This window comes from Anabrus simplex, chromosome 2, assembly GCF_040414725.1.
Source record: "Anabrus simplex isolate iqAnaSimp1 chromosome 2, ASM4041472v1, whole genome shotgun sequence".
Lineage (NCBI taxonomy): Eukaryota > Metazoa > Arthropoda > Insecta > Orthoptera > Tettigoniidae > Anabrus > Anabrus simplex.
Window position 1 is genome coordinate 191,887,303 of NC_090266.1, and position 21,364 is coordinate 191,908,666.

The 21,364-nt window shown below is 37.7% G+C and overlaps 1 protein-coding gene across 3 annotated transcripts in view; it reads left to right on the plus strand.

Annotated features, from left to right (window-relative positions):
• Positions 1 to 21,364, plus strand: part of Blos4 (biogenesis of lysosome-related organelles complex 1 subunit 4) — a 147,259-nt gene that overhangs the window by 90,068 nt on the left and 35,827 nt on the right. The window contains exon 4 of one of the 3 annotated variants that reach the window (XM_067140488.2): positions 5,421 to 5,795. The exons of the other annotated variants lie outside the window; for them this stretch is intronic. Coding sequence (XP_066996589.1) covers positions 5,421 to 5,486 — 66 coding nt within the window. The 3' untranslated portion in view covers positions 5,487 to 5,795. Of the gene's footprint in view, positions 1 to 5,420; positions 5,796 to 21,364 lie in introns of those variants that run through there. 3 annotated transcript variants of the gene reach the window in all.

The following is a 21,364-nucleotide window of genomic DNA, read 5'->3' on the forward strand; positions in this document are numbered from 1 at the left end:
GCATTATGTGCATCTGATGATTACAATTAGACCCTGCTCTATATTTCCAATATATTTAGTTTGGGTAGAATATGAAACTTTTTAGTGTGTAATTTTTTTTTAGTAGTGTTTCATAGTTTTCTTTACTTTTTTACCTCTTATATAGCTTATGATGTACTTTTGGTTCTGTGTATAGGAATCAGCTATTGACCATTGTTTGAGGTCACGTTCTAACGATGTGTAACAATGTGGAAATGCATACCTATATAGAATATGTGGGTGCTGGATGAATATGGACATCTTCTGGTAAAAATCCTCGTAGCTGTTGATGCACAATATCTTTGTTGCGGTGCTTGAAGTTTGATTATCTAACCAACCTATCATTTCTATTCCCTGTCAGTACAACTTTCCTTTAACAGGCACTCTTCAACTAGCCCGGGAGTGTATTGAAGTGGTGGTGACATTTGACTATTACCAAGCTACTTTTATGGTTTTACAATTTCAGATTTTCAATATAAATTTCTATTTGTTTTATAAAGAATAAAAGAATATTCATGCTAGCACTTTTATTGTGCTGGAGTCAATACAGGTTCTTAATACATGTAACTGAAGACCATGTTACTTCTTTTTGTGGTGAAACAAATAGGAGGAGGATTTTGGATCTTTATGATTGATTACACTTCCATGGAAAGAGGAGTTAGCAATTAATAAAGACTATATTGGTTCTTCAAGTAATATGACCCTTTTTCAGAAGAACACCCATGTCATTCTTGAAGAAAGTCACCATTTTTGCAATCTCAGATAATTGCAGTTTGATGAATTTGTTGCAATGTGAGAGACTAATGTGTTTGTATACATCATAGAAATAATTCATAGTTATGGTTTTCCATCTACATGTATAAATATTCAGTATGCTTCTGGATGAACAGCTGTTAAATTCTATAAATATAATTGTTATGGAATTTTGTTCAGCTGTTTTCTTCCCTGGTAACAATGCCGTAATATCACTCAAGACATAGAACTCATTCCATGTCTGGTTCTTTGTCTTTTAAATCACTTACCTATTACAATTTATTCATTCTGTTGTGATGTAACATTTTTTGGAGTTACTGTACAGAACGACTGGAAAGAGCTGAGAAGTATGTAGTACTGGCTGAATTAAACTAGATTTGTTTCGAGGTATGAATAATTTTGATAAGGATCATAGTTTTCTTTGCATGCATACTTTGTAAAATGTGTTCTAATACATTTTGAGACTGGTGAAAGTGAGTTTAGTCACCGTCTATTAATAGCAGGACACATGTATATTAATTTCAATATCTGATATATTAATATTAAATGCAGTTGCAGATCAATTTTCTGAGCGTATTGTAGTGTGTATATATATATATATATATATAGGTATTTTTTCAGAACATCTGCATTACTTTAGTGACTAGCATGACTCAGTCAGTAAGAAAATGTGATGGGGTGTATGCACCATGTTCAGTTACTTTCTTATGAAACTACAGTAATTCAAACATTTTACCAGAAATCTTTCCCTTCTAATGAAATTTTCTTGATTGGTACGAATGAACTTGTCGATGTGGCATTGTTTATCAATCAGGTTAATATAAATAGCCAAGAAAATGTGTGGAGTACCATACTTTCATTGTGGTGTAAAGTAATGGCTCACTAGCTGAAAATTAAGACTAGGACATTTAGTGAGCTTAATATTTTCTTCCATAACTGGATACTGATCAATTTTACCAATACCGGGCGAGTTGGCCATGCGGTCAGGGGCGCGCAGCTGTTAGCTTGCATCTGGGAGAGAGTGGGTTCGAATCCCACTGTCAGCAGCCCTGAAGATGGTTTTCCGTGGTTTCCCATTTTTACACCAGGCAAATGCTGGGACTGTACCTTAATTAAGGCCACGGTTGCTTCCTTTCAACTCCTAGGCCTTTCCTATCCCATCGTCGCCATAAGACCTATCTGTGTTGGAGCGACGTAAAGCCACTAGCAAAAAAAAATTTACTAATAGTCTCTTTTAACTGTGAGAAAGGTGTAACTTCTTCCTGATTACTCCCTTCTCCTCTCTTATAAATCATGTGGTTATGAAAGAAAATGAATAAGATCCATGGCCATGTAAAATTTTGTTTTATATTTTTCCTATTCCTCCCCTAAGAAGCGACACAATTTGAGAAAGAAATTGAGGAGGAATAGATTCCTGCATTACTGATTGACTAAGCTAAACATCCTGCCTTCCAGAGCTGATGCAGAGAAACTATTGACAGACTCTGTTAAATCAGGTGGGTATCATTGTTTGGGTTTGGAGGCATTTGAAATGAATGCTGTAACTGGAGTGGAAGGCATTTTTGGAATACTTTTTATTTGGGTTTGGTGAAAGGTATTGAGAATATTTAGCTTATTTGTTATTTGTGCTCTCTAGGAGTGGTAGAGAAATGTGAGAGAATACTGAAATATTGACTCTCATCATCTTGTTGCCTCAATGACAGATTAGGTGAGTTCCCAACTCATTGCACAGCAAGCAGAAGCATAATAAATTAGAATGAAAGGCTCTTCCTGCTGGCCTGCATTGATAGCAGAGAGAAAACTTTTACCATTTTGAAGCTGAACCATGTTTAAGTGTTGAGAAAATCCAGTATCAGGAGATGATTGGTAATGACCTGATTTTGAACTCTTGAAAGGAACTTGTTGATATTTAACATTGCATTTTGAGTAATGAAGCAAATGTGTATTACAATACATTATATAAAGGAAATGTCATATCAAGGAGGAGTATAAGGTGTGCCTTTGTCCAAGGTTATATTGATGATAAAATACATTGACAGAGGTCAGGGGGGTAACCAAGGGGAAGAAAATCTGTGCAGTTAACTCTTCTGTATGATACAAAATTTTGCACAGACAGCAGTTGCATTGAATTCAGAACCAGAAAAGCACAGGTGTAGTCGGCTTTAGGAAAGTTCTTGACATTTTCAACAATAGTATTGTCACCAGTGCTAACATTAATGGTCTAACCCTTTGATATAGCAATGGGCTTTTTCTAATGCTGAAATCCAATTCTTACTTTAGAAAGAACACACAGTTGTATAGTATATATTAAATGGGGCATAAGTTTACAATCCCTTTACTCACATTTTTGGAATTCAGTGTGTACTCTTATTCCCAGTTTCTGTTCTAGACTTTGTTCTATGATAAGAATTGCGAATAATCCCCAAATAATATTTTTCAAAATTTGGCAACAAAAATTAGGGATGAGGGTATTATTTACTTCAAGGTTGGTACAGAGCTCCTGACATTCAGATATCTGGAAATTAGTACTTTTCCACCCACCCTTTTGGCAACTCTGTTCCTGCCACAGGTGACAAGCATGTCACGTGTATATCGCATCATTTTCATAGCATCAGTTTAAGTAGTAGGAAAGCTGTTGTTAGTTCCACTTCATGGCTAAAGAAAAGCTCTACATTATTAAAGAGGCAGAGCAAATTTTTAATTGCAGTGTGGGAAGAAAGTACAATGTGAAGTTGAATTATGGTATTTGATTGGAGAAAAATAAAACTTGTCTTGAACAAACCATAACCACCAGGCATTTCATGGACAAAAAGTGAAGTTTCCAGAAGTTGAAAACAGAATATACAAATATGTAACTGAAAAGAGATATTTCGAATGTTCGATAATGAGTGAAAATTGTCTGTTGAAAGCTATAGCAATAGCAAGAGAGTTATAAATTATGGGTTTTAAGGCTAGCCGTGGATGGCTCGCGTGAGTTTTTGCATGAAATAACTTCAGTTCTTAATTTATATCTAGAATAGTTTTCCCTTTTATATGAAAATCCACAGCCTGTTTCCAGTCATTTGATCGGATCAGGAATGGGATAAACGAAGCCCCCATCTAGCGGCAAGGATAGGAATTGTGCTGGCTACCGAAGCCTGTCACACTCCTCTGGGGCAATGATTAATGACTGACAAATGAAATGATATTAGAGAGCGTTGCTGGAATGAAAGATGACGGGGAAGACCGGAGTACCCGGAGAAAAATCTGCCACGCCTCCGCTTTGTCCACCACAAATCTTACATGGAGTGGCCAGGATTTGAACCACAGAACCCAGTATTGAGAGAACTATGCACTGCACCCTGAGCCAAGGAGGCTTTTTCCTTTTATATCTGTAGTTAAATTTGAAGTTGACAGTAAAAAACAACCAGGAAACAAATGCTTCTAGTTTCAGCCTGTGCAACCCACAGTCCCAAGCAGGTTATATTACCTGTATATCCCAGCCCCCACCCTAAGTACCACTAATCACCTCCAAGACATTCTTTTGTCTTACCGTACCTCCTTACAAATAGCTCATATAAACACAAAAAACATTTTTCTGCATTTCCCATAATTTTCTGAAATATTCTCAATCTGCATGCATATTGTTCTCCAAGTCATGGTTGCATCATTCTAACCCTTCATGTGTTTTTAGAATGAATAGTTATTCATTAGTTAGAAATGACAGGAGCGGTAAGCTCTGTGAAGGTGTCAGGACATATATATACAAGATGACATGAAGCACAAGGTGGTATTTAAATCCCGTAGTGGTTTCTCCCATAGCCCTGAATTCTTGTTTGTTGAGCTCATAGTTCACACTTTGAAGCACTTGGTTGGTTTTGTGTATTGTCCACCGAAGACTGATAACATCACAAATCTGGAGGAAGCCTACAGAACCTAACACTACATACAATAAGTTTCATATTCTAGTTTGAACACCCAGGTATGAGTAAATGATTTTAATGGGAGACTGTAATACTGACTTGACAAAGTAATCTGCCATAACAAAACAATTTACTGAGATGTTTAAGTCCAATAATACGACAATCCTACCCCTAAACTCTACACATCATGTTGCCAACTCTCACATGCTCCTCGATCTAAGAATCGCTAATAACACCAACCAAATCCTAACCCATGGTCAGGTGCCTGCTCCCAGTCTTTCCCGGTGTGACATGGTTTATGCAACATGGTCCTTAATGTGCCCCAAATTGAAGCCGAAATAAGTCACATACAGGGATTTTAAACATTTAAATGAACATTTTTTGAAGAAGCTCTTAACACATCATTCAATACATAAACTGCATTGGAGCAAAAGTGAACCATTTTAACTAACTTCTTCTGACTTTCATTAACAGACATGCACCAATACATACATTTAGGATAAAGCAGCCTTCAAACCCGTGGCTTCCCCAAGAAATATGTGATCAGATGAAAATCAGAGACGCAGTCTATAATCATTATTTGAAATATCCTACGGCAGACAATGTTGAAAAGTGTTAAAAAAGAAGAAAAAGTAGTTAGTGGGATGTAAACACAAATATTACTATTATTTAAAAACATGATACTGTATAGGCTTTTGGGCTTATGCTGTGTCAAGAAAATAAGGTGAAATTCTTAATGTTTTGCAGGGAACTGTGCCCTGCGTCCTCAGAAGAAGTCTTGACTGTGCACGAGAAAGGCTTCTTATACAATGACACTTTAAATATGGAACGTTATAATAGAAGTGGAAAATGGTACGTTCATTCACCACCAGGTGGCCCCCAGGACGTGGCAACGCTAGCGTTCGAAGCGGAAGCTGGCCGAACCATCACGATCAGTCTAAGCGGTTCACATAATGTGTTTGCGTAACACATGACATTGGCAGGTGTATGGCATAGACACAAGCCTGGAATGAAACATCTGGCAATGAGGAACGTACGAATTTGGAAAACACTGAGACGAAATAATAGTGAAGGGACCGGAAAGGGAACTACCTACATAAATTCTTAATGGCTGGCAACCAGGTATTAATTGATAGCTGGTGTCCCTGTTGAAATATTTCAGCAAAGCTTTTTATTTTGTACCACATGATATACTAATAAGAAAGTTCAACTATTATGGGGTTAGAGATGTAGAGTTGTTATGTCAAAAAATTTTAAATTTTACATTGAGTAGTTCTGTTGTTCAGTAGATTATGTACTGTAAGTTGTGTAGGTAATAGTATTATACTTTTCTTTTCAGTTTAAATATATGTAGTTTTGTTGGTAGGATACTAATAAAGACAGGTTGTTATTCCAAGTTGTCCGGCTTCATGGCTAAATGGTTAGCGTGCTGGCTGTTGGTCCAGGGGGCCCGCGATCACTGCACACATATCTGCTGTCGTCTCACCGCATGCTGCGATGACCGACTACATAATAACAGTGGGATTTCAGAGTGTTTTATGCAACAGCAATCGGCCAAATTATTCCGAACTACCGGGCGAGTTGGCCGTGCGGTTAGGGTCGCGCAGCTGTGAGCTTGCACATCCAGAAGATAGTGGGTTCGAACCCCACTGTTGGCAGCCCTAAAGATGGTTTTCTGTGGTTACCCATTTTCACACCAGGCAAATGCTGGGGCTGTACCTTAATTAAGGCCACAGCCGCGTCCTTCGCACTCCTAGGCCTTTCCTATCCCATCGTTGCCATAAGACCTATCTTTGTCGGTGCGACGTGAAGCAAATAGCAAAAAAAAATTCCAAACTTGCAGAAAGTGGTCATGTATTAAATTTACATGAAAAACAGTTCACAGGAAGTAGCAACAGAGCAAATAACTGCAAATGTGATAAGAGAAAATCATTGATTCGCTAGATACCCTACATTTCATGATAGAGGCAACCTACTAATTTATGTATTATTGTGGTGATAATGAGATTAATGTTCATGTACACATTCAACAATGCTGTCTTCAGAAAAATATCTTTGGGTTATATCTAATACAATATCATGTTAGCATAGGTTAATGCTGTTAGGAAGGCCTTGGTAAAAAGTAAAGAATGTTTCCATGAAATGTAAGCATATTTCTGCTGTTATTTATAAAGTTTACTCAGAACATGTCACCTTGCGTACTGATCAACCCTGTGAATGGTATCAACCTCGCATCTCAAAAGAGATATACAACAAGGGGAAGAGATTGGAGGAACTTTTTCTGATAAGAAATGCACAGTTTGATGTTGTACCAATTGAAATTCCAGATTTTGAAACCGCATGTACACTATCGAAACTTTTGCACGAGGAGAAAAAATCAGAATCTCTGTAAAGTTGCCAATAAATGATTATATGTCTGTATTTCTAATACAATCAAGTCCACCTCTGTAATATAATGGTTAGCGCTACTGGTTGCCTTCGTCGGGGGTCCGGGCTTGATTCCCAATACCGCCAGAAATTTAAGATTGACATGAGGGCTGTTATGTGGTTAAAATGGTACGTGCAGCTCATTTTCATTGGGGGTGTGCTTGAAAAGAGTTGCATCACCTCGGGGCGAGGATAGGAAAACTCCTCTATGTATGTAAATGCGGTATTTCTGTGAGCTATTGATGTTGTGTAATGGAGGCCTATTTTTATAATTATATTTGTCTACTGCCTTCTCAAATCCAATTCGTGAGGTTGTGATGGAATACTATAAAATTTCACACTTTGTCTGTAGTGCATTACGGTATATTATTGTTATTAATATTTTTATTATTATTACTCTATCATTAAGACTATGGTAATAGAATACAATGTATCTGTTTTGATGTGTGTGCTTTAAAAAAGATGGTCTGTTGCAGCTTAGTTTTCAAATATAACATTGCTATAATAATTTGTTTGTAATTGATAACTTATTTTTAAAATGGTTAAAATACATTTTATAAAGTTATTTTGTATTAATTAGAATGTATAAGTCCCGAATTATGTCTTGCAATTTACTCCTAATATCCACCAAGTTTTCAAATCCATTTCGTGAGGTCATGAAGGAAAGTTCTGTATTAGAGTATATACTCATATTAATGTAGCCATCAACAAGCACATAATTATGCCGGAACGTTGTGACATTAAAAAATAATGATCTGAAGACAGCACTGTAAAATGATTGAATAAATGCATGTAAACGTCACACTTATTCCAGCTTCTTTTGGTGAGCTGTTGATGAAGATGTCTCGAAGTAATTCTCGTCTGTTCCACCCGGAGCAGCACATTGCTATACACACGGAGCCTATATGGTATCAACTCGAAACACCCTCACTGGGTCTTATTATTATTATTATTATTATTATTATTATTATTATTATTATTATTATTATTATTATTATTATTATTATTATTATTATTTTTCTGAGTTGTACCTTCCCAGTTTGTACATGTACATTCAAATAGGTACTGTACTACACACAGTATTTTGTACAGCACTGTAAGATCTATTGCACCTAACACGAAGGAAATCATTTTAAATAATCAATGTAATACTGGTAGCATTGTAAATTTAGTTAAAGAGAATAAAAAGATTTCAAGAGAATATTTATATTAACTGATGGCCTGTCACAGCAATAGCTGTGAACTTATTTCTTGTCTCATTGCTTTGACAGCATCATGATATTGATGTATTGTATGGGTTATTTAGCAAACTGTTGGAGAGTATCAATTGTCTGGATTAAAAGAGGAATTTATAATTTTTTTTGCACGACAAATTCTGTTTGCAGGACTTGAATCTATCAGATAAAGTTCACCATATAATGCTCGGCAATTTTCAGTAGGCAGTAAATGTGAAATGTATTATAAATCATCCCCTGAATCTTAAAACAGTAAGGACCTAATCCTGGAATGAGGCTACCGGTACTGCCTTATATGGTTCATGAAGTCATTATCAAGTAGCATCGTACCTTTTAGGTACATCGTTTACTTGAGGTTGTGGAAAATATACCAAACCATTGTGGAAATACGAATTAAAATGTTCACATACCATTTCCACAGCAAAATGTCTTGCTTGGCAATGCATACAGATTTCATTTAGGGCCTGTACTACGACAGCCAGATAAAAGTGCGGTATAAATTTATTTGGCAGTTTGGACATTTATCTGGAAGTTCGCTTGAAACCGCGTACTACGACTTTCGTTTATGTGCAATCTGGGAAAATATTCTCGAGTATAGCTATGCCGAAGTTGGAGAGGCTGTTAACGCTCTTATCTGGGACTTAGCTGTTATCGGGGACGCTACCGTAAAGAATCAAGATGGCTACTCATGAAGATGAATCTACATCTGCATGATGCTGTGCGAAATTAAGTTGTTACAATGTAATTTATGTATATATTTATGAAGTATGTCATGCTTCCCGTCCAGCTATCACAGAATTCTTAAAGATTTCCCAGGCTAGCAAGTTGTTGCTACTGATATACTTAACCTCAAGCTTCATGGGTATCCGTGGTCGTTAGGGCAGCAAAGTTTGCTGATAAGCAGTTTTTCGTGGGTTCGAGTCCCAATAGTCTAACATTTTTTTACCTTGTAAATGGTAGTCGGTAGGGTACTAGAGGTGATAGCTCACATTTCCTAATCATTAAAATGCGTGTCAAAAGTGTGGGTTCTATTCCAAATCTATCCGCGACGCACATACGGAGTAAAGGTATACAACGTTGTTCATGGCGATTCGTCCGTCGAATGAGGATGTTAAGGAGGTTATATTTCTTTTGCTTCATAACAACTTGCTACAAAAGTATTTACGCTAAAGTGAGATAAATGCTTGCCAGTTACTATTCCCACGTTGTATTGAAAAGAAAGAAAATAACTACTTATTCAATGAGCAAACAATTTTTGAATTAATAATAAAATTAATGATCCCACGCTGCATCAGTGGCATTAATTACGAATATAAACTTTACTTTCGTCGTAACGCGCAACCTCGTAAATAGTACTAGACAAAAAAGATACATAACCTGAATCTTAACTTTTGCGTCCAGGTTACATTTTCAGTCTTTTTATTTTCTATAACAGTTTCAGTTTCGTTATACAGTTAATTAATTTTAACATTTCTTCGTATGTATATATTTCAGTCCTAATTCTGTTTTTGACCTGAACTTCCACATTATAGCTTAATAAGAGTCTGATATTGGATTCTACTAATACAATTTCAAAAGGAATAGAGCTAAACAAACGAAAACACCGGGGAACACGTATACCACAGCGCTAAATTTCACTACATTTTCAGTAACCTTATTACCAACCCAATAAAAATGTTACTACATCTTCCGCATTACAATACCGCAGTTAAAATCCGTTGGTAGTACGGAAGAAAATATTTAACTTCTAGTTTGCAAAACTGCAGCCTACGTATCTGGCTGTTTATCTGGCAGTCGTAGTACAGGCCCTTAATAACCCTTCCTTGCGTAATTCAATGGTGGTTTCATTGTGAATAGTGTTCCAAACCAACGGACTTCTTTTTCTGTTGCGGAAATTATTAACTTAATCCCTAGTTCGAGCTCTGACATCTGCAGTGCTTCATAAAACAGCACACCTTCTTGGGCGTCCTCTCGTAGGTACAAAATTCATTTGACATTTCAAAAAAGAGAGAGAGAGGGAGTGGTTTTTTTTTTTTTTTAATAATTGGTTTTATGCTAGGTAGCATGATATTCAGTCAAGGAATGAGTAACCTTGAAAAGAAAATGGAGATCATATAGGACATAAACACATAATATTCAGGTATCAATAATGCGTCCTTCCATCATTGCATTCCCAATTTAACGCATTGGCGCTTTTGCTGCAAAGAAATAGTCAAATGGCACTGTGGAATAAAACAGCTAACCCTCGACGTGCTCTACAGTCTCATTTTCCAAATAACGGCAGTTCATTTGGTATGAAGAAGAAAATATGCGACCATATAATTGTGCTCCTGACCACTATAAACGATGAACAGAATCAATATGTAGGTTTCTGTTAGGTGCAGACCATGAGATAAGCAAGGGAAGTTAGTTCTATTCACTGAAGGAACCTCAAATAAAACCAGCATCTGAGAGAATACCTATTTAATGGTACAATGGTGCTGTACGTGTGTGTAATGAAATGGCCAACATTGTGCATGGACAGCACACTTCCCGTGGCCGTCGATAAAACATGCCATTGAAAGATCAGCGGGTCACGTGGACACACATTCACGGACTCACACAGCCATCTACCGGCTAATGAAGTTAACCCATTGCCATGCAGTTTTTTTCCTTGAAAAATGTACCTTGGAATGTGATTATTTTTTTACATTTTAAGTTACAGATGCTAAAATGGTTACAAAAGCACAGTGCATCAAACTGACAACATTTTCGGTTACAGTTTAACTTCCTACAATTAATTGAAGTCTTTTAAGGTATGGTACACCTTGAAACATCCATCCACGTGGAGGGCAAATTCGCTTTTGTTGCACTTGTTGCACTCAAAGCAAAATTCCTTCCGGATTCCATGCTCAAATCAGACTTTACATCTCCTTGATGGTTCTTATTTACTTGCTGTGGGAGCAATCTTCTCAGGAAAATGACCCCAGTGCCTTCCGTGTAGTCTCACTGGTGTGCTATCTGAGATGAACACCATCTAGTGGCGTAATCAGGAACGGTGACATCTTCCAGAATTTGCTCTGCAGTGATGAGAAGCTCATTCTCTTTTTCCTCGCGCTCAGCATGTCATGTATGTAGCTAGAATTGTACATTTTCACATCCAGCAAGTAGAAGTACAATTTCTTGTACCCTTTTACATACCTGCATTGCCTTTCGGAACATTACTGGTGAAATTCCAGTTCCAGTTGTTAGATTTGGTGAGGTTATGTACAGAGTTACCTTCATCCCCACTATCGTTTTCATGAGTGGAGTCACAACTCTCAGATGCACTATCACTGCTAAATAAAACTTTCACCGAGCTCGATAGCTGTAGTCACTCAGGTGTGGCCAGTATCCAGTATTCGGGAGATAGTGGGTTCGAACCCCACTGTCGGCAGCCCTGAAGATGGTTTTCCGTGATTTCCCATTTTCACACCAGGAAAATGCTGGGGCTGTACCTTAATTAAGGCCACGGCCGCTTCCTTCCCACTCCTAGGCCTTTCCTGTCCCATCGTTGCCATAAGACCTGTCTGCGTCGGTGCGACGTAAAGCCAATAGCAAAAAATAAAAAAATAAAAAAAGAATAAAACTATCAGATAATTCTGAGTTATCTTCATCACTCTCGAGAAGAAATTGCAGAATACTCGTCTCTTCCTCCTCACGATGTTTACACATCTTGCTCAGTAGCATTCATTTCATGAACAAGATGACCAAATTAGAAGAAAAATATACTTTGACAAAATGGCCTTCGGATAATAACATTGGCATATAAACATGCTAGCACTATGTAGGAACGTAATTCTAAAGTACAACATCACATTCGAAAGAAATCAGTGTCAGACAGATGTATTTCCGACTAGAGGACACTGTGATGGTTGTACCCGTCATTGCATGTTAATGAATGTGGAACTCTTGACGGTTGTACCGCCACTGTAGCAGAATAGGTTAAATGAAACACCCACAGCAATGTAATTTGCGAATAAATTATTATTTGAGTCAAATAAGGGACTTTTTAAAATATAGAATATCCTGAGATGGATTCCTTTCTGTTTCTTGCTTATTAGAACAAACATGGAGCAATAACATACATTCTGATGATAACATGATTTCACAGAGCCATCTTTTGGACTAACATAGAACTTCATAGACAACTTTCGCGAACCCTTTATCGGGCTGGCATAGAATGGTCTGCGGAGACAACTTTCATACAGCCATCTGCAGGTGCATATAGGTAACTGCAACGACATAAGCATAGCATTATTTGAATAAATGACTATTTTATCCAAATAAAGGAATTACTGAAAAAAAAATTTCTAGTAATCCTGAGATGGAGATCTATCGTTTGATGTATAACATATAGGCGTCAGCATTGCAGTTTTCCCACAATATTGTGTTACATGTTCAATAAAATACTGTGCCCAGTCCCAGATTGTGTCATCATACCGGGCGAGTTGGCCGTGCGCGTAGAGGCGCGCGGCTGTGAGCTTGCATCCGGGAGATAGTAGGTTCGAATCCCACTATCGGCAGCCCTGAAGATGGTTTTCCGTGGTTTCCCATTTTCACACCAGGCAAATGCTGGGGCTGTACCTTAATTAAGGCCACGGCCGCTTCCTTCCAACTCCTAGGCCTTTCCTATCCCATCGTCGCCATAAGACCTATCTGTGTCGGTGCGACGTAAAGCCCCTAGCAAAAAAAAAAGATTGTGTCATCACCATCTGACTTCATACTTCCAGCATGTTCTCTGCGTGTGCAACTGCAAGTGTGTCATACTTTCCCTTTGCCCCTCCTCTCTCCAACTTGCCAATATAAACTGGCTTGATCAGCCTGCTAATTTGAAACATACTTCGACTGTTGGAGAGAGAGAAAGAGAGAGAGGATGGGGGGAGATCTTTATTTTATGCTGGAATAAATTTCTGCTTATGTCATAGACCTTTCTACACCAGCGTGGGACTTTACGATTGCACCATGAGGTATTGTAAACTTAATATATGTACATTTCATAGTCATTGAGTTTACTTGCTATCAAGTGTTCATACTCAATCGGATTATTGATATAAGAGCGAGTGGATCTCTCATTCCTTTAATCTTGGAATCCTGCTTGAATTAATGTGGAAATGAACATTCTTCCGTTAGTACATTTGAACCTTTGGTACTTCAACACTGTTTATATCTCATTACAGTAAAATTGCCATATTTTCAATTTGTGGACTGTTAAACTGATGAATCTTTGTGATAATTCTTCTGTAATCTACTGAGATATGAGTTGTGATATTCTGTTTGTCTGATCCTTGGCTTTTGGTAACTTATCTTACTTTGTGTCTGAATACATCTATTTGTTCACCTGATGTTGACATTCTTGTTTATCCTTTTAGGTCCTTTATCTTCTTCCCTATTCATACTTATATATTATTATTATTATTATTATTATCCTTTTGTACCATCCATGTTTACCCTCTCATTGGCCAGCATCTTTTGGTAATGACGCTTCCACTGCGTTGCCTTCCTTTGTCTTGCTTCCATTACGTTACTTGTGACATCCGTTTATACCTCCTTTAATTATATATCGATGAGAGTCTTCTTCAGCCCGCCACATTGGCACAGTGAGAGTGTGCTGGGCCTATAGCACCAGAGGTCCGTGGATCAAAACCAGAGCTCGGCAACTCCAAGTGAAACCCCACAAGCAATGCAAACCTTGAATAACTCCCTCCTACCCTTCTGTCCCTAGTCATGTTAGACTGATAGCTTTCTAATCTGTACAGGAAAATGTACCGTCGCAAGTTAATGGAAGTGAAGACTGCCCATTGTTGCCGAATAGTGATCACAGTGCATAAATTAGACTGGACAGTGTCATTCAGGGGTATTTTAAACTAGTAATAGAAGAGCAACGTACGTAGTGAATTGGTGGGGTGGTAAACAAATGCGCAGAGAGAAAGGTAATGAGCCCTAGAGGAATAAAAAGGGGTAAGAGAGAACCGATATACGCTACGGGCTTTACGTCGCACCGACACAGATAGGTCTTATGGCGACGATGGGGTAGGAAAGGCCTAGGAGTTGGAAGGAAGCGGCCGTGGCCTTAATTAAGGTACAGCCCCAGCATTTGCCTGGTGTGAAAATGGGAAACCACGGAAAACCATCTTCAGGGCTGCCGATAGTGGGATTCGAACCTACTATCTCCCGGATGCAAGCTCACAGCCGCGCGCCTCTACACGCACGGCCAACTCGCCCGGTAAGAGAGAACCAAAATATTAACAAAATAAATAAATATTTTTAATGATCAACATGAGAATATATAAGTATCTTTTGATAAGATTAGAAACACCAATAAGAATAGATGAACAATAAAAATATTTCGAAAAGCTTTGAAAGCAAGCAAAAGTATGCCACATTTACAATGTCAGAAAATTGAAGTACATCTATAATTGAATATTAATTTAGGCATGAGACAGATACAATTACAAAAGTTTATAGAAATTGTGAAAGAATTCAAAAAAAAAAGAAGTGTACAGATACAAGAGAAATGTGAGGAAAGGGGAGGGAAAGGGAATAAGGATGAAGACTAGAGGGAAGAGATTCTTCGTCGGGTAGGTAATGTTCTTGAGAAATACAAGTGCTGAATTAGCAGTAAACGTCGCAAGCAGGCAATATAGGTGATTTAATTAATATTCTCTTGTCCATAGTATTGTTCGCAAGAAAGTTAAGATAAAAAGGAATGAAATTTGCATTATTAAACTTTAACACTGACACAAGCTGGCAGAAGGAAAGAGTACGCAAGAGGCCAGAGAGGCCAAGGAAAAATCTAAACTCCAAATAACATTATAAGTGTTCCTGCTCACCAAGCTGTCAGATGTAATTAGTCCAAAATGGTATTGGCCAGAAACAAGACGGCACACAGGTCTTCGATGCTCCACCACTCCGTAAGAATGCAAGACTGACTTGTGAGGGGTGGAGCCCGGGTTATATAGCACGATGGAAAAGTCTAGAGGTTTAGTTAAGAGAGAGCCAGCGTATTCCAGAAACGAAGACGTTACGATCACATGTCCATAGGTGTACATAGCAGCAGGCAAGCACAGCAATTCATAGTGAAGGCCGCAACGTTTTCCTGAGTGATTACGTCATGGTCACATGTTCATAGGGGTACGTAGCAGCAAGCAAGCATGGCAGTATGTAGTGAAGGCCACAGCACAGCGGTCGAAGGGAATAGCGGTGGCAGAAGGTAGGAATATAAGAAAGTTGTATTTAGTAGAGAGGATGTTACAACAGTTAATCCCCATAAAAATCGTCCTTGGGGGTTAAATTGGAGAATCTTGAAGGCATAACGTGGTAAATACGGTTCACTACACATGTAAATCTTTTACATTTAAGTAACTAAGTTCTTGATTGTAATGCACTATCTAGAACATTGTGTTCAGGCTGACTTGGGTTGGTAATTGTATATTACCAGGTACCACGTTTTATTGGGTAGGAATTGATAGCTATTAGCTGTTGTCACACAATACCTAACCCAAACTTGCTCATCACCAGTTCATCTGTTACCATGTTGCGTAGTGTGGCTTGGATGATTCGGCGAGATGGTAAGCACTATCCAAGCTAATCAGAAGCCAATATCATAGGTTGATGTTCCATAAATACTTCAGTATTTCCAGTTATCAATACAGTTGCTACCTTGATGACTTGAAGGAAATATTTACCAAGGCACAGGCAGATTGAAGATGTGTGTCATAGTTTTAGACTAAATGTCTAGAAAAAGTAATGCTCCATAGAACCATTTTATATGATATTATGCCTTGCTTTCACGACTATTCATAGTTTTTGCTTATGTATCTTCTTCTTCCATCACCCTTATCCAGGAAGATCCACTTCTCGCACCTCTCAGGAGGCACAAGAGAGGCGCATCACTTCTGGGATTCTCCATAGATTATTATTTTTATCCACTTTGACACTTCATATAGGCTATTATTATGATGGGTTTGCCACACCCGAAGGCTATCATGGTCATATCTTCAGAAAATTATCTTACTAGTGGAAGCTACTTTTGGTGCTGGTCCTAAGCTATCCACAAAGTAATTTATTTTTCATTTCATCATTTCACCTCCCTTCTGTGTTGGCTCAGAGGGCTGATTGCTGCGGAATCCTGAGGCAGCAGACCTGCCTGTTCTTATGAAATATGTGCACAAAATAAACATAAACTAGAGGACCCATACTGCTCTGCAGCATTCATTCAAGGACTGATTCAAGATGGCGACTACTGTGTGTGAGTCTGTGATATCCATAGTAGATAATGGTGTAAGATGCAGTGAAAAATGTGGCAAATGCAGAAGAGTAGTTAAAAATGGGATTCTGTGTCGTAAGTGTGATGAATGGTACCATTTTCGTTGTGCAAATATTGTAAATAGGACTGATATTGAAGAAAGTGAGTGGCTGTGTCCCGAGTGTAAACAAACTGTGAGTGAGGCAGAACAACAAGAAAGAGAGACTTACGAAACTATAATTAAGATTTTAGGAGTGCTACAAGAGGACTTATGCGCTCTGAAACATGAAAATGAAAGCTTAAAGGACAGAATAAAGAAACTGGAAGATAAAGAAGACATTGGAGAAGAAAGATCGCCGTGGACGGAAGTGACGCGTGGCCATTTTAGGCCTAATGTTAAACATATGGGAGAAACTACGTACAACTTAAAACCGGGAAAAAGCTCTTTGCAGTGCCAAAATAGATTTCAGTTATTGCAGCAAGTTCCAGAAGAAGACACACCAAGTTTTCCAAATAATTTTAAATCCAGTGGAGGTAAGCTACAGAAGAAGAAAACCAACCGAAAATCAAGATCGCCAAAGATTCATCTCTACGCAGACAGTCAAGGGCGGGGAATGGCAGAAGGCATCAAGGATGAGCTGCAGAATCCAGAGACTGAGGTTTTAGGACTAATAAAACCAGGTGCCAAAACTGAAGACGTCCTTTCAAGTTGTGATCCTGTGTTAGAGAAGGACAATTATGTGGTGATTGTGAGTGGTACAAATGACATTGCTGCAAATGAAGGTGAGGAATTAATTACGACTCTCAGAGGTAAGATTTCCAGACTACCTGATTCAAAAGTAATTGTAGTAAATGTGCCACCCAGGTATGACCTTTTAGAGGACTCATGTGTGAACAAAGCTGTACATGATGTAAATATAAAAATCAAGAGATTAAGTAAGAGTTTTAGAAATGTCTATGTAGTAGATACTTTAGATCTTGGCAGGCAAATGTTCACTAGACATGGGTTACATCTAAATGGTAATGGAAAAGCAACTCTCTGTAGACAAATTGCTACAATTATCAACAGAGATTTGCAAACTAATCTGTACTTAAGAAAACCCATACCACTAAACTGGCACATACAGGGAAACTTGCCAGAAAACTCAGACCCTTAAATCAAGATCTATGTACAAGGATCTGGGTTCCAGGGAAGTTCTCAACTCATGAGTCAAACGTTACCCAATTGCAACAGTCAAGTTTTAGGGAGGAAGGAGGTTTGAGATTGCTCTTGGTAAACTGTCAGAGTGTAGTAAATAAACAATTAAAATTCGGTACATTGATGGAATCTTATGAGACGGATGTGGTGATAGGAGTGGAATCGTGATTGAGAGAAGGGGTGGGTAATACAGAAGTATTTCCAGAAGGGTATACAGTCTATCGTAGAGACCGAGGAGATAAAAAGGGAGGAGGGGTATTTATTCTGGTGAAGGAAACTTATTGTTCGCATGAATGGTTTACTGATGAAAGGGATGAAATATTAGGGATAAAATTAGTTTGTGATAATATGAAGGAGGTGGGAATTATAGGAACATATAGGCCTGGAAGAGAGGAAAGAGACATGGAAATATTTGAGAAAATAATAGATTATACTCATAAAAACAATAATGATACGGTAATAATTGGGGGAGATCTAAACTTGCCTGAAGTTGAATGGAATGGAGCTGCAAGTGAAGCCCATGAACAGAAACTGGCAAATAAGTTAATTTGGGAGGGAGGATTTACACAAGTAGTACAAGAACCAACTCATCTCAATAACTTGCTAGATGTATTCTTGGTTAAACCATGGGAAATTGTTGATAAAACTGAGGTAATTGAAGGAATAGGTGACCATAAGGCTGTAATAATGGATGTAGGACTTGTACCAAAAATGCTTAATAAGATTGTCACAAAAGACAAGAAATTATACAGAAAAACTAAAGTTGATGAATTTGGGACTTACCTTAAATCACAATTCAGTTGTTGGATAAGTGAAGGGAATAATGTGGATACACTTTGGGCTAAATTTAAAGGAATCATTTGGGAAGGAGAGAAGAGATTTGTACCTGTTAAGAAGGGTAAAATGACCTCAGACCCTGTTTATTACACAAGGGAAATAGGAAAATTAAAAAGAAAATGTAGAATAGTAAACAGGAAAATCAAAGAAGGTAGGGAGAGTAGAGAAAGTAGAAAACAGCTAATGAGGGAACTGAATAGAGTGAAAAAGGAAGCAAAAGAGAATTATATGAATGGCATTCTTCAAGAGGGTAATGACCACAAAGGGAAATGGAAAAAGCTGTATTCATATATTAGGAATCAAAAAGGAAAAGGAATCCAAATTCCTACAATGGTGGGAGAAGGGGGTGAACACTATTTAACGGATACTGAGAAAGCAAACCTCTTTAGTAGGGTATAGTTTGTAAAATACTGGAGAGTTTAATAGCAAAGTACATCAGAGGGATATGTGATGATAAAAATTGGTTCATGAGGAGCCAGTATGGATTTAGAAAGAAATTTTCTTGCGAGGCACAACTGGTGGGATTTCAGCTGGACATATCAGATCAGTTAGATTCAGGAGGCCAGTTAGATTGCATAGCCATAGATCTTTCCAAAGCCTTTGATAGAGTGGAACATGGAATATTATTAAAGAAATTGGAGGGAATAGGATTGGATGTAAGGGTTATACGTTGGATAAGAACCTTTTTAAATTCAAGGGTTCAGAAAGTCAAAGTAGGAAATAATATATCACAGGAAGAGAAAGTCTGGAAGGGAATTGCACAGGGTAGTATAATCGGTCCGTTACTTTTCTTAATATACGCAAATGATTTAGGGAACAATATAACATCGAAAATAAGATTGTATGCAGATGACATAATTGTTTATAGGGAAATAAATAACATTGAGGATTGTTCAGAAGTACAAAGGGATCTTGACAGTATCCAAGAATGGGTTGAAGAAAATAATATGAAGATTAATGGAGGCAAATCAACTGTTACAACATTTACAAACAGGAGCTTTAAAACTGAATTTGAATATACTTTGGATGAGGTAGTTATCCCAAAAGATGGCAAGTGCAAATACTTAGGTGTGAGATTTGAAAGTAATTTGCACTGGAAGGGTCATGTTGATGACATTGTTGGGAAAGCATACAGATCGTTACATGTCATAATGAGACTACTTAAAGGATGCAACAAAGAATTAAAAGAAAAAAGTTACTTAAGTATGGTTCGTCCATTATTGGAATATGCAAACAGTGTTTGGGATCCTCACCAAGAATACCTAATAAAAGAACTAGATGGTGTGCAGAGGAAAGCAGCAAGGTTTGTAACAGGGGATTTCAGGAGAAAGAGTAGTGTATCAGAAATGTTAAAGGAACTTGGGTGGGAAACTTTAAGTAAGAGAAGGGAGAAAACTAGACTTATAGGATTATATAGAGCCTATACAGGAGAAGAAGCATGGGAAGATATCCGTGAGAGGCTTCGGTTGGAAAATAATTATATTGGTAGAACTGACCACAAGTACAAAATTAGAAGGAATTTTAGCAGAAGCGATTGGGGTAAATTTTCTTTCATTGGGAAGGGCGTGAAGGAGTGGAACAGTTTACCAGGGGTAGTGTTTGATCCTTTTCCAAAATCTGTACAGCTATTCAAGAAGAGAATAAACAACAGAGATAATAAATTAAATGTTAGAGGGCATTCGGCCAGTGCAGGATATTGTAAATAATAAATGTGTGTGATTAAATTAATTCCATCCCCTGGTCTAAGGAGTTTGGACAGCCCAAGTAGGGGACTGCCTGTAGGGGTGAAGTACAGTGGGGACTTCGAGGGCCCTGGGACCGCTACGGTAGCTGTGAAGGCCCTTCAGGAACTCTGAAAAGTGGTGGCAAAAGGGGCTCTGGTTAAGACGCAGCAGGTCGTTATGCTACTTAGGTTCCAAAATGGGTAAAATATAAATATGTAAATAAATTCAGTGTTAATTTTAATCTTATACCAGTTGTATAGTATCATTAGAAGTAATTTCACATACCGTACTGTATATGAGTTGACTATGTTTGTAAGATATTATAAGTAGAATTTTGTAAACAATATAAATTTATTAAGGATGATGTGTGTGTTTAATAGAAAAATTTATTAGCGTGAATTGTATAATATTGTATTCTAGGAAAATTTTCTTCGTCTCCTGTTAATTTAAAATTTAGTGCTTGACAATAATGTATTTTAGTGTACGATTTGCCACCGAGGTAGACACCTCATTTGCAAATAAAGAGATTTTGATTTGATTTATGAATAGGTGAAATAACATGTTTTGATATGAAATTGCTCCATGTGTTGCCTGGGTACTTTCTTGAATGTTCATTCTTAGGATTTATATTACCTGTTAATTTTGTGTCAAGTGAATTTTTGTAGATTTCTTATTGTGACATTAATTGATAGTTTACAAATTGTTTTGTCATTTTAGAGTTATTGTTGTGTGTTTAGGTAAAAGTTTTAATTTTAGATTATTTTGTTTTGCATAGAAGTTTGTCCTTGTTGAAGCCCATATTTTCTGGGAAGTAGCCAGCCAGTCCTTTCAAACAATTCGTCATCATCCTAAACCATCTTCAGCTTTCCGGGTGTGGTATATGAGCCTCCTCCATCTCATCCTGTCCTTTTACCATTCCTCCTCCACCAACTTGTCCCAATCATGACCTCTCAGCAGTACATCATTCTTAACTAAATCTATCCATTTCCTTCGTGGCCTTCCCA